The sequence below is a fragment of the Haliaeetus leucocephalus genome, unplaced genomic scaffold (assembly GCF_000737465.1).
Source record: "Haliaeetus leucocephalus isolate CR32 unplaced genomic scaffold, Haliaeetus_leucocephalus-4.0 Scaffold384, whole genome shotgun sequence".
In the NCBI taxonomy this organism is placed as follows: Eukaryota; Metazoa; Chordata; class Aves; order Accipitriformes; family Accipitridae; genus Haliaeetus; species Haliaeetus leucocephalus.
In genome coordinates this window covers 7,791,085-7,803,350 of record NW_010972820.1, presented here as the reverse complement: position 1 = coordinate 7,803,350, position 12,266 = coordinate 7,791,085, and the positions used below count along the sequence as shown (strand labels likewise).

At 46.8% G+C, this 12,266-nt stretch overlaps 1 protein-coding gene across 1 annotated transcript in view; it reads left to right on the top strand.

Moving 5' to 3' along the window:
* Nucleotides 1-7,252: 7,252 nt before the first annotated feature.
* The window catches only part of SCML4 (sex comb on midleg-like 4 (Drosophila)), a 46,476-nt gene continuing 41,462 nt past the window's right edge, over nucleotides 7,253-12,266 (top strand). The window contains exon 1 of the mRNA XM_010573401.1: nucleotides 7,253-7,408. Coding sequence (XP_010571703.1) covers nucleotides 7,253-7,408 — 156 coding nt within the window. The remainder of the gene's footprint in view (nucleotides 7,409-12,266) is intronic.

Genomic DNA, 12,266 nt, shown 5'->3' with positions numbered 1-12,266 from the left:
CTGCCCCTCCTTCAGTACCCACGAGGCAGGGGACAAACTCAAACACGGAGCAATTAAAAGAACAGCCGCAGGTAGTTTCCTGAGCAGAGGAGAGAAGGACACTTACTTGTTTTTCTATAGATTTGTGCCCTGTAACTGCCTGATTCTGGTGTCTGAGAGGGTGTCAGATCTGATAAGAGCTTTTCCCAGCATCAAAGCTTTTATATTGTTTCTTCTGCCCTCACTGTCTCATAAGACAGGTGGCCAAAACTGGGGGAGGACAACTGGGGTCTCACATCTCTGGTTTTTTGCACATTTCCGCTACGCCTGCAAACCTTTGAACCCCTTGCTCTTGTGCCCCATCAGGTCTGTTTGAAATGAGTCAACAAGTCCAAAAGTCATATGAGGAGTGAAGGAGAGCATGAGTTTGTGAATACACGAACTCCTACTCTGAAGGAAAGTAGACTGAAAAAGCGCACCACCTTTTTGCCATGCATGTCTCAGGCACGAAAGGATGGCACTGAAGGAAAACTTGCCCATCTCACCCTCACTGGTGCTACCACCTCCCATAGTCTCTCTGGCTTACACAACGGCTCAAGGGCAAGGTAGACAGAGTCTACGCAGTGACGGATGCCAGTATATGTTGGTTTGGATGCTGCTACTACTTTCAGTTCTATCAAGGAGAGTTAAATCTCTGCTGTGCTGCAGGGAGATAATGATATAGGGCTACCAGCTCTAACAGAAGATTACAGCTCTTTAGAAATCTGTGTTTTTACAGCCCAGTACAAAGCTACATTCACTTCGCCTTGTATCTATTAAAAGGCTTTGCTGTAGCACTGCTCCGCGTAGGGAAAACTCACTAATACCACTTTTAAATACCTAAGAATCAGTCTCCTTGGGAGTGGCTCCAAGCAGAAGAAAAGGTGTTTGTATTTTCTCCAGCCTTTTCTAAACTGCTTGCGAAAATGTTTAAAACATGGGATAGCTGGCAAAATTCAACTACTCTAGGAGCTAAGAGGGGAATCACATTATTTTGTCCAAATGACAGATACTGAAATATTTTGCTCACTTTTCCTTTGAGAATTGACATGTGGCAGTGGTTGGGATATGGGTGGTGGGTACTTGAGGAGCCTGGACCCTGCCATCTGCTGGCCTTGTCCCAGGCAAATAGCTTCGCATGTCTGGTCGTCTTCTTGCCTCCTGGAGGGGATGCTGTGGGACATGGGGGAGAAGTGAGACACTGAAAGGGCAGGAAGTTCCTCACTTGGGACCTCACAGGGAGGCTGGCACAAGCCCAAGAATCTCAAATCTTTCTCAACTGTGAAGCTTGAGTTTCCACTTCCAAAAAGGCAATGCTTTCTTCTGCAATGCAATATACTATTAACCAGAAATATCCTGCACACAGGATAAGATGGGACTGGCTATTGTGGGTAGGCATGAGCAACCAAGGGTGGGATTCACCTGGGCATTGTAGATATCTAGTTATGAGCTTGTTTTCCTGGGCTCATTTTATAAACAGAAGAAACGTATACATAGGACATGATTAACCTCGCCCTAATGTTGGGTATAAAATAGACAAGTCAAACCCAACTTTTAGAAATAGGATTAGTTCTGGATTAAGACACCTAAATACAGTTGTCTACAAGGAAGTGACAAAGCTCCCATGATCATCAAATTGCACCTTGTCAGTGGACCCTAGAGCCACTGAGCCCACCACAAACTACGTCTATATCCAGCCAGCTGAATGACTGCACACCTTCAACCATATTGGCTAGATCTCCACTGATACCATGGGAGGTCAGACATCCAACGCACACAGAAACACCTCTGTATAAGGGTCTGAAGGTAGGCATTTAGGTGTCTTCATCTGTTATTGAATTATTCCCTGTAGCTAAGTCTGGTTGCCTAAAATAGTCATCTAGTGCCACCTGAGATGACCTGAGGTGCCCAAGACTTTTTGGCAGATGTGACACAGGGTGTAAGAGAGATCACATCTGAAATGACCAGAGGCACCTATACTGAGGTGACGGATGAACTGAGGTTTGAAATTAGGCGGGGTGAATCCCATTCTCAGTTCCCACAGCTAGCACAGATATTTGTGTTGTTTGTTTCTTTAATGACTGGTTGGGGAAAGTGGGCCTTTCTACTCAGATCCTGTTGGCTGGGCAGTCTCAAGGTTTTTATGTAAAAATTCTCTTCCTGGGGTCAAAACAGGCAAGAGAGTCCCTCAGAGAAGGAGTTTCTTCTCACTTCAGTCCCCAAGGCAATAGGCAAGAGAAGAGAAGAGCTCTGCAAATCGCTGTAGAACTTTATGCCACGGATGAAAATTATCCTGACCTTTCTTTGAGCAGTGGTAAGATGAGTGCTTTCCATGCAATGTCATTAGGCAATCACATCCAGACATGCAGAGAATATTGGCTCAATGCTTTTATTAGCAAAAATTCCTACTGTCTGCTTCACTAAACACTTACCTTTCGTGTGCTATGCAGTGCTGCTTTGGTATTCATGATGAAGAGATGTGTAATGCCTCATGTGCCTGAATACTACCCAAGAGGAGCACGCAGGTATAAAACTTTGCTGCCAGAAAAGGCAATGCTTCTCATTTTGCTCACCTACTCTGCAGGCCATCAACTCCGAGCGGTCAGTCAAAGACCTGCCCTGCTGTGCACAGAGAAGAAGGGGAAAACAGTCCTGTTACCAGCTGAAAAGTATCCCCTCCCTCCCATTTAATAACATGATATTCCCCCACAGAGTGTGCTTTCCCGAACAACAGCTGAAGGAAAGACAGACAAGATCACAAGAAGTTTATATCTTTTCCACATACGGCTGTTGGGTATGTAGATCTGGGAGACACGAAGCTCTGCAGGAGTCAAGAGTTGGAGGCAGGGCTGCAAGTTCTGGCAGGGACTCCTAGGTCAGAGTCCTTTTGCGGCTGGGACCAGTGGCTGTACTGGGAGTGAAGGGCATTCTCCTTCAGCTGCTGTGAAACGGGCACGTTTTCTGCTTGACTGGACTTTTGCACCTTCTTTTGGCTTAAGGCATGAATAGCTTGTTCCTCCCCTATGCATGATCCCTGTGCCAGTCGAGGCATGGGTTTGGTGTAAGCCAAGTTTAAATGATCATCCTCTGGAATTACCGATATAAAATTTAATGTGATATTTTTACCTTCAGCCCTTGCAGTTACTGGAGCGCAGGTTAAAAGCTGCATTTATTGCAGGCATTTATTTTTATTAAGAACGGATCTTTGCAGTCCATCAAAAATACTCAGCTTGGGAGGAAATGCACTGCAGGTCCCTCCACTGTCAGCTATAGTTGCCAGCACGGTGAGCTGTGTTGCTGATCATACAGCATATCCACCAACACATGATGCAGGGCAAGCACACTGCAAAGCACGGGCTGTTAGAAACATCCTACAGGTCACCAGTGTTGGTCTAGGGCGTGTTTTTCTCCCCGCCCCTTGCCTTCCATAGGGGCAGACTGCTGTGCACAGGGTGCTCCTCAGGATGCTCTGAAGTCGCGGCAGAACCTCTGCTGCCTGGAGGGGACAGGATTTCACCCCTCCTGCAGCGCTCGCCCAGGCATCGGGGTGGGGAGAGGTGTTTCCCTGCTGCCTCCTCTCTGGGATCTGATGGGGCAATGTGGAAGGCAGGGCTGGAAATTAAATTTTCAGATGACAACGTCTGAGAGACAAGTAAGGAAAGGTTACCCTGTGTCTAGCCCTGCATTAAGTGATGAGAAGCCATAAATGTAAAACAGTTTCCTGTTGTTATTTTTAAACTGAGAATAGGAAAGTGATAGACCCAGGTCAGACTGAAGCTGCACCATCCTCTGCTGTCCAAAGCTAGTGCCTTAGGAAAAGTACAAGGACAGGGCAAATGTATACTGATTTCCCTCCCAAAATACTCTCCTGGGCTATTTGTACTACAGTGATTTCCTGAACTGAGGCGGTGCCTTTGTTAGTAGCCTGTAATTTGCTTCCTTGAATTTGCCCTTAAATTGCATCAAGTTCTCTTAACTCGCCTTGAAGCCACCAAGCTTTCCAGCTGCTGAGCCGTGGGTCAAGTCCCAGCTGTGGCTGCCCGAGGAAAGTCCTTCCAAGGTAACACCCTGACTTTGCTGGGGACGGTCCGACAAGCCCTCGTGTCCCTCTGGCCTCTCCAGCCAACCCGCAATTTGACTGCGTGTTTTTTCCAGCCTGCCCAAGAGCTTTCTCCTGGCTGTAAGAGGAGGTTGTGCTGTCACCCCCGACCGGCAGACAGAGGCAATTTTTGCTTGTCTGCTGTTTTCCCCCACTGCTGGGGAGCACACTTGCCTTCCAGGATCTGCAGCAGCGTAACACTGTAAATGCCACCGAAGGCGCTCTCCATTTCCCTTAGCATACAAGAAAGGAGAATCAAGTCACGGTTGGGCTTGCAATTAAGTGTAATAACAACAGCTTGTATACTGCAGTTGACTTCTTGTCTTTGCTGTATCAATTCAAATACATTACACTGAGATCATTTTGTGCACAGTCCAGTTGGGTCTTGTGTGTCAGCAGATGTGGCAAGGGGTTTTAAGAGGTTTTGCCAAAGCAGTGTTACAAGTGTCGACAGCAGAGAGACAGGACAAAAAAATTGTGATTGCTAATATTTAGTGTGTTTCCTGACCACCACATGTTTAATACTTCACCAGTTGCAAAAGAAAGCAACATTTCAGCCAAATAAGTGTTCTAGGTCAGCAGCTTTTTTGCTTTGGGAGCTGTTAACTCTCAGAGTTTCTGAGGTGCCACCAGCTACCTTTACTATCAAAGGAAAATATGATAAAGGCAATGCAGTGTGGTGTTCAGTGCAGGTCCATATCCTCTGTGTCACAGCCTCGTGGCCACCAGTGGTCCCCACCATGGGAACCACTGCTCTTCCCCAGGCAAGGAGCAAACCTGGGCTGGGCTTGTCTTTCTCAGCCTCTGCCAAGATCCTCTGCGAAAGTTTGTGTTGCCAGGCTTTTTTTAAAGCACACCAAAATGCAAAGCCTGAAGCGCTGGGCTTTCATAGCGGGTTTTTGTGCCAAATCCAGTGTAATCCTTGCATTTCCCTTCCCTGCTGAATTCCCAGCCTGCAGCCAGCCTGTAACATAGCGACCTGGGGACGTTTTGTTTTGGGAGGTGGAAGAGACACCAAGGGTGTCCCTCAGAAAGCACGATGGGGAGGAAAATGCACACTGCCAAAGACAGAAGGAAAGCAGTGATGCTCAGGATAGACAGAGCCTTTCCATTTGAGTCCTGCTGTGGCAAGCTGGATGCTTTTAACCCTGAAAGTATACTCTCTGCAGACTTCTATTTGGTAAAAATCAGAGCCCCATGGCAGGCTTTCAGGTGGTTCCCGAGCTGGCTGAGCATGCCTGGAGAGTGCAACCACAGCAGCCCTGGACAATTTGGTAAATTAGGCACTGCAGGATTGCTCTGGTCTGATGTTAGACATTCAGTGTTTACATGAGAGTTTTAGGCAGCCAATGTTCAAGACTGGAAATTTTATAGTCAATCTACAAGTCCTGCCATATGTAATGGATCTGTCTGAACTGAGCAGATACCCCTAGTGTTATTAAAAAACCCCAGTTTTTAATATATTGCAAGTAAATGCATTTACTCTAGGGTAGGGCTGGGAGCTCTCTATTTTTCTTATCCTACAGCAGACTCTGTAAACTACTGACTGGATAAGACCAGGGAAGTGAGTCGCTTGTTAGTCAGTCATGCTTACAAAGTTTTAACTAGGCAAAGCATATTTGCCTTTGAAGCAGAGAAGCCCCCAGCTGCAGACACTCGTCACCAGAGGCACCTATCAAGTGGTACCTTTTACCATGTGGGTGAGCAACCCCAATTTCCTTCCCAGCAACGTCAGTTCTGATCAGTCCAATCACACTGGGTTCTGAAATTGTGAGATTTGAAGTGTAGTGAGAAATGTGTAGATTTTATAGTTTGTAGATTTTGCAAAAATTTGTAGTTGTTTGTAGTAAAAAGCAAACAAACCTTTATTGCTTTATGGTTTTTGAGCTTAGAGGAATCTCTTGGACCACATCATTAGGCTTTTCTCTGTAGCTGAGAAGGCTATGAGTCTGCCCTGTAAAAATGGAGAGCAGGGAGTCTTCTGTTATCACTGGCCTGAGGGAGCATGAAATTGAAAACGTCAGCCATCGCAAGGCTTATCATAAAAGCATGAGAATTGCTTAGACCCTTATGTCTAGCAATGTATGCAGGCAGGACTGGGACTAGTATTCTGCCCACGCACAGGAAAGCAGTTGCCTGGACAAATCAACATTTGAAAACATATTTCTGCAGTTGTTTTTTTTTTATTGACCTTTGTTAGCATGTGACCCTTGCCAGAAGCTGTGAAGAATGCTGTATGTTCCCTTGGTACTTTGTGTATGGTTGTATATTTGTTTTCTTTATTAAAACCTGGACAGAGGAAAATGGACCAGCTTCCACTCCATTACCCCTGCCTAACTTCATCAGCTGCATGGAGTTCTGGTGAAATAACAGCTTTTGATTTGATGGAGTACATCCAAAAAACCACTACTAACATGCCTGGTAACAGATGTTATAAAATTGTAGAGAGTAAATGTTTGGCAATTCTCCTCTAACGCGGCTACCTTGTGCCGGCAGCCTCGTGGTCCAGTTCAGCCTCCCCGCTCAGGAGTGCTGCGCATGAAGTGGAGGCAAGTCAGTTTTGGTATTGGTAGCAATTCCGAGGTAAGGGAGGATTTGCAGAACCACAGAATTCGGGAAAAATTTAGGTCAGCAGGGACCTCAGGAGGTCATCTACTCCAAAGCCCCTCTGAAAGCAGGCACTGACTGATGGGTGCAAGCTCGTGCTTTCATCGTGCCTATCTGCAGTAGGTAGGGTTAAGGTGGCTGCTGTGGGGTTCCCCTATTAGACAGCTGCAATAGAGACCTCGCCACCTGAGCCAGCTCCCTGTACTGTATTCACAGTCAGCGGAGAGAAACAGGCGTGACAAGGGTTTTGTCCCACTTTGGAGAAGCTGAGCCAGCTGTGGTCAGGTGAATCTCATCCAGGAGTGCACATCTGTGGCATATTTCTTGCTGCTTTATGATCGGTGATAACAGGGAAAATGACAGTGTGAGAAAACTGCCTTTGGATGAAAAACCTAAAATGAAAAATAAATAAAAAGCTCTTTTTTTTTTCCTTCTTCTTCTTTTTTTTCTCTCCCTTCTTGTTGACCAGCAGCCTCGGGGCAGATGAGCCATCTGCCGTGCCTGTCCCCCAGCCGGGTCCCCGGGGAGATGCAGTCCCCCAGAGTGGCGGGGAGGAAGCGAGGGCGGCCCCCGCTCCAGCCGGCACCCATCAAAATGCCTGTTCACAACCTCTACTCGGCACCAGCCGGTGCTTTGCCGGTCGTGAAGATCCCAAAGAAGAGAGGGAGAAAACCCGGGTACAAGGTAGAGACATGATTTTCACACTCTTTCTCCACCTCCTGCTGGTTTTAATAAAATTTCTTCTAGAATTTCAGGTGAAATGCAGGAACAGAGGCAAAGTTGTGCAAGCGTGGGGCAGAGCAATGCAAAAAAAGTAAGAGAAGCCGGTTTCTCTTCTACCTGAGCTGGTGAAAATTAGAGGGAATCTATTTTTCTAAAGTTTACAGTTATTTTAATTTATGGTGTTTGAAAATAACTTGTCTCCCAGAATGTGTGAGATGGCTGTGCACCTTCTGGGAAGTGTTTCTCTCTCATTTGTCACTTTTTTCTTCTCTCTCACTAACAGTGATTAGAAATGAAACAAAATAAAAGGAAAAGGAAAGGAATACGGGGGAGTGGGAATAAAAGGGGAAAATAAAGCTGATTTCCAAAGAAAAAAAAAAGGGGGACATTTTAGAAAGTAATGAGATTTCACTTACTGAGGGAAAGGCGGTTTTGATTATTTGTCTGCTCACTTTGGGAGAAAATCATGCCTAGCTCTCAATGTGACCCCGGTGGGGAGGCAGGGCTGAAGAAGGAAAGAAACCCTGAGTGCCTTAAGACCTTCCCATGCTGCCGGTGGGCTGGGGCTCTCCCACCGTACAGCCCCCACCCCGCTCCCCGGTGGGTCTCAGCAGCAGTAGAGCCACTGTTATGCCTCAGATCAGGCGAAAACGGGACTGTGATGCTGAGGGGAGGGGAATTTATTCTGGGAAGTGAAAATGAGCTACATTGTAGTGAGTGGTCTTCTTGTTGGTAGATTGCTCCGCTATTCTCTCCATCTGTGTCTGCAGGCAGCTAGGGGCACGGTATACACTTGCTGTGCCTGTTCCTTGTTTTTAATGGGAACGGGTACAGACGTGCAGTCTGTTACACAAGGAGGGCAAATTGCTGACTGTTAGAAAATAATAGCTGCTTAAGTTCCTGATGTCAAACCCGAAAAGCGAGTAACACGAGCGGTGCATGCTCAGGGCTTGCCCCAGCCTTCCCTGGAGAAGGTCTCAGCCCCAGGTGTTGCCCGGCTCTTCCCTGGGTCTCCCCCAGTTCACGGGAGGCAGCAAGACCCCATGCACAGCGCTGTCGGCCGAGCTCCGAGCACAGGGACCAAATGTCTCAGCTCCTTGGGTTTGGGCTTTATCCAGAGCAGGCCACCCATATCGTTGCCCCTCCCTCCTTTTCACCTCGCACCAGACCTTCTTCTTCCTCCCATCCTCCAACCTCTATCCTCCCTCCTCTCTCTTTTCCAGGCAAGCCTTCCTCACCACCCCTCTGCATCCCATTTCCAGAATCCCCTACTCCTCTGCATCCCCCTGCGCAACACCTACTGCAGTAGACATCAGTACCTCAGTCCTTAATGCTTTCTCCCCATCTTTTGCCTTCTCCCGTGTCTCTCCATGCTCTCCCTACTTCATCCATGCCCCTCTCTGCCATGGGGGCACATTTTGAAGTGTGTTTCAGCGTGTGCTGAAAACAGACTTTGCATGGCTAAGAAACAGGTCCAGCTGCAGTTTCCCATTTCTGTGGAGAAGCCTTACCTTTGGTAACATGAATGATGTAACATCAGCAGCGAAGCAGAGTCGACCTGACAGCATGCTCAGGTGTCCCTCTTGGGATTACCGCAGAATTTTATAGCGGTAGTCCAAAATAGAGCTGCATGTCCAAGCTAAGACTGAGGCAAATACTCTAGTGTTTTGTAAAATGTGGGATATGGAAATACTTATTATTTTTCACTCCAGTGTTAGGTTAAAACTCTGAGACAGAAACATCTGAATTGTTTTACTTGAGGTACTTGTCATTACAAGTTTATTATTTACTATATTCATTTTACTTTATTTATTACAAGTAATAATTTGAATTATTGTCAGTAAAGCTGGGTCACTTGTAGGGTCTTTAGATCAAAACCACCCAAGTCTGGGATAATATTTTGGAGATGTGGTGAAATTGAGTCCCTGAGATGATTAAGTGATTTGCCAAATACCACAATGACCTTGTATGCAGAGTTTCGGCAGACCACATCCTCTCTGCCCCTGCCTGTCTTGCTGACCCCCATTTCTTACTCCTGCATTGACATTTGATTTGTAATTTGACAGAAAAAAAAAATGCTGGGAAGTATGGTGTGTTCCACCCCAAATGCACCCATCCACGTGCGAAAAAGCCTTTCACCAACCACCACGTGTTTGTAAGCAGAAACAGCGAAAAGGCAGACTTAAATTTCCTAAAACGCTGCAGTAACATTGCGCTTCAGACCTAGGTGGCTGAGCACTTGATTGCTGTTGCCCCGTCTTCTTCTGAAGGAAAGCTTTTCCCCCAGCTGGGTACCACACGCGCCTATTCCCATTCCCCAGGGACTTAGCGGGGAGGCGACGGCATCCCTCCTTTGGCAGTGAATCTGGGATTATGTTATTTCTTGGTGAGTGGCAGTGGGTAAAAAGGCATCTTTTTATAACCGATGGCTTAAGTTTCTGGAACTGACACTCATGAGCTGTAGTATCTGTGGCATCTGGCCTGGCACTGTTTATTTGCGCTATAGGATTCGTACACTGAAGCGACTTTTTCTGTGAGGTGCCTTTGTACGCTGTGCGCTCAGCTGAAGTGAGCCCTCTCCATCAAAAACACTTCCCCAGTGTGAGTCAAAGATTACATTTTTTGATGGGGAATTCTAGCTTGATTTAATTAACTTGCTAATTGTATAACTTTCAGATACCATGAGACATAAATGCATTTTAAAAAATGACTCCCTGTCCAAATGGCAGACAACCAAATTCTTTATAGCAACCAGATAGCTGAATTATTACAGAACAGATGGAAAAATACTTCTGAATTTTTAGCAAACTAGGAATTTACAGCCTAGATTTATATTTATTTTGACCGAGATGTGAATAACAGACATTTTTAATCACATGCTCTTTATAACCAGATGACCCATTGCCTGTTTTCATTGATATTAAAGCAAATATCTGTGTCTTCCTAAAATGACATTTCATCACGCTTCACCACCAAGCAAAGTCCCTTTCCTTGCTATCCTGTTTATTTTTTCACAGCTTTGGTTCTAAAATTTCATCAGGTATTTTTCCAAAACCTGTTTCGTACTTGATGAGGAGCTTGCTATAAAATGCTGCATTTTCTCTAAATACGATATTCTTTCTGACTGTCTAAATCTCTAGGAAAAAGTCTATTCTCGCAGCTGGAGGGGGGAGGTTAGTAGATGGATGGGTTTTATTTCTCTGGCTGTAAATGAGGGGCAGCCCCGAAGAGCTGCCTAGAAAGCCCGTACGAGGGAAGGCTTTGTTAGCATCGTGGGGGGATTTGTGGTGTTAGAGGACATCGGAACGACACATGCGCAGGGCAGTGCTGCAGCAAAGACCACCACATCCCTCCCAGATGGTAACAAAGCGATAGCCCCATCCGAGCAGCCCGAGGGCAGTTTGTCCCCCCTGTGCTACCGCAGCAGCTCCTGCCTGGGGCCAGGCTGGGGTGAGCGGTCGGCTGAGACCTTGCAAACTCCAGCCAGGTGGGGTGGGCTGCGAGAGTCACCCTGTGCAGGGCGGCGTGTTGAGTGACAATTTCCATTACAGGGATAGGTTCCCCTGCTGCCCTAGAAGTCACTATTAATGATGACAAATAAGCAGTCAGGATTCGGACACACTGGGACCGAGATTGCAGAGACAACCTTAAAATGCCCTGATTATTCACCTGTCCTGTGACACAGCTTTGGATTTCAAGGTTGCATACGCTCCTCTTAAGGTTACCTGCCTCATTCACTGCAAAACACTTAGGGGATGTAGGAGGCTGCGTGCAGACTCCCCTGCATCATTTGCTGTGCGGAAGAAAGGTATTGCATGACACAAGAAGAAAAGGTGGCAAAGACCTTGGACTGTGTTTTGCCTTTGCCAGCACAGTGCTGACCCCTCTCTGCCCCAGCGACTTCTTTGCTAAGCCCTGACTTGCCTCGTGCTGAGCCTCCTCGCCTGCGGCCGAATGCCCAGAGAGCACGTGGTATAGCCAAGGACCACAACACATGCACTCGGACGCTCTCTGCTTCCTCGGTGCAGGTTTAATGGCACACTTCTGGCCAGCCAGCAGAAGCCCACATGGCAGGACCACTGGCCCAGGCACTCACCTTGGTGCACATCTGTGTGTGCAGGGGCTGGAGGTGGTTTTCTCTCCAGCAGCAAAAGCTCTCGTGGCCAGGAGGTGCCTCTGCCATCCTGGCTGGAAGACCTGCAGGGACAGGGTGAACCCCAGCCTTTTCTAGCAAATGTTTTGTCAGGACAAGGGACAACCAGTACAGGGGAACTAGGAGCCATAAAGATGAGGACCTATGATCTAAGCGGTTTAAGAAAAGCACAGGGAAAATTTGCATTGTGGTTCATCTTGTTTCTTCCCTGTGTATTTTATTATACAAGCTGGCAGAGAACTTGTTCAGAAGAAAAAAAAGCTATCTGGTAAATGCTCTTGTCCTTCCTTCCCTTTATTTGGTGTGGGATGACAGAAATACCAGCTAGATGAATCCTGACTGCTCCAAAAGGATGTACAGATTGCAACAGAAACTCCAGGACTCCACAGTGTCCTCCCCATCTGCAGCCACTGCGTACTCAGACAAACCTGCAGCCAGCGTCAATGGCACAAAAGCCCATGCTCTCTCTGCATCTAAAGCACCATGACTTTGGTGCAGCAGACACACTTATTTCCTACCCTAAATCCCTGATCAGCTTTCTCTGATCTCTTTTCCGTGGTAGAAGGTCCATAAGAGTGGGGAGGTTGGTTGTACATCTTGGTTTAAAGCAACCATTGCCTTTTATATCTCATGCTGTGCATATTAAAACTTATGACATTTGATATT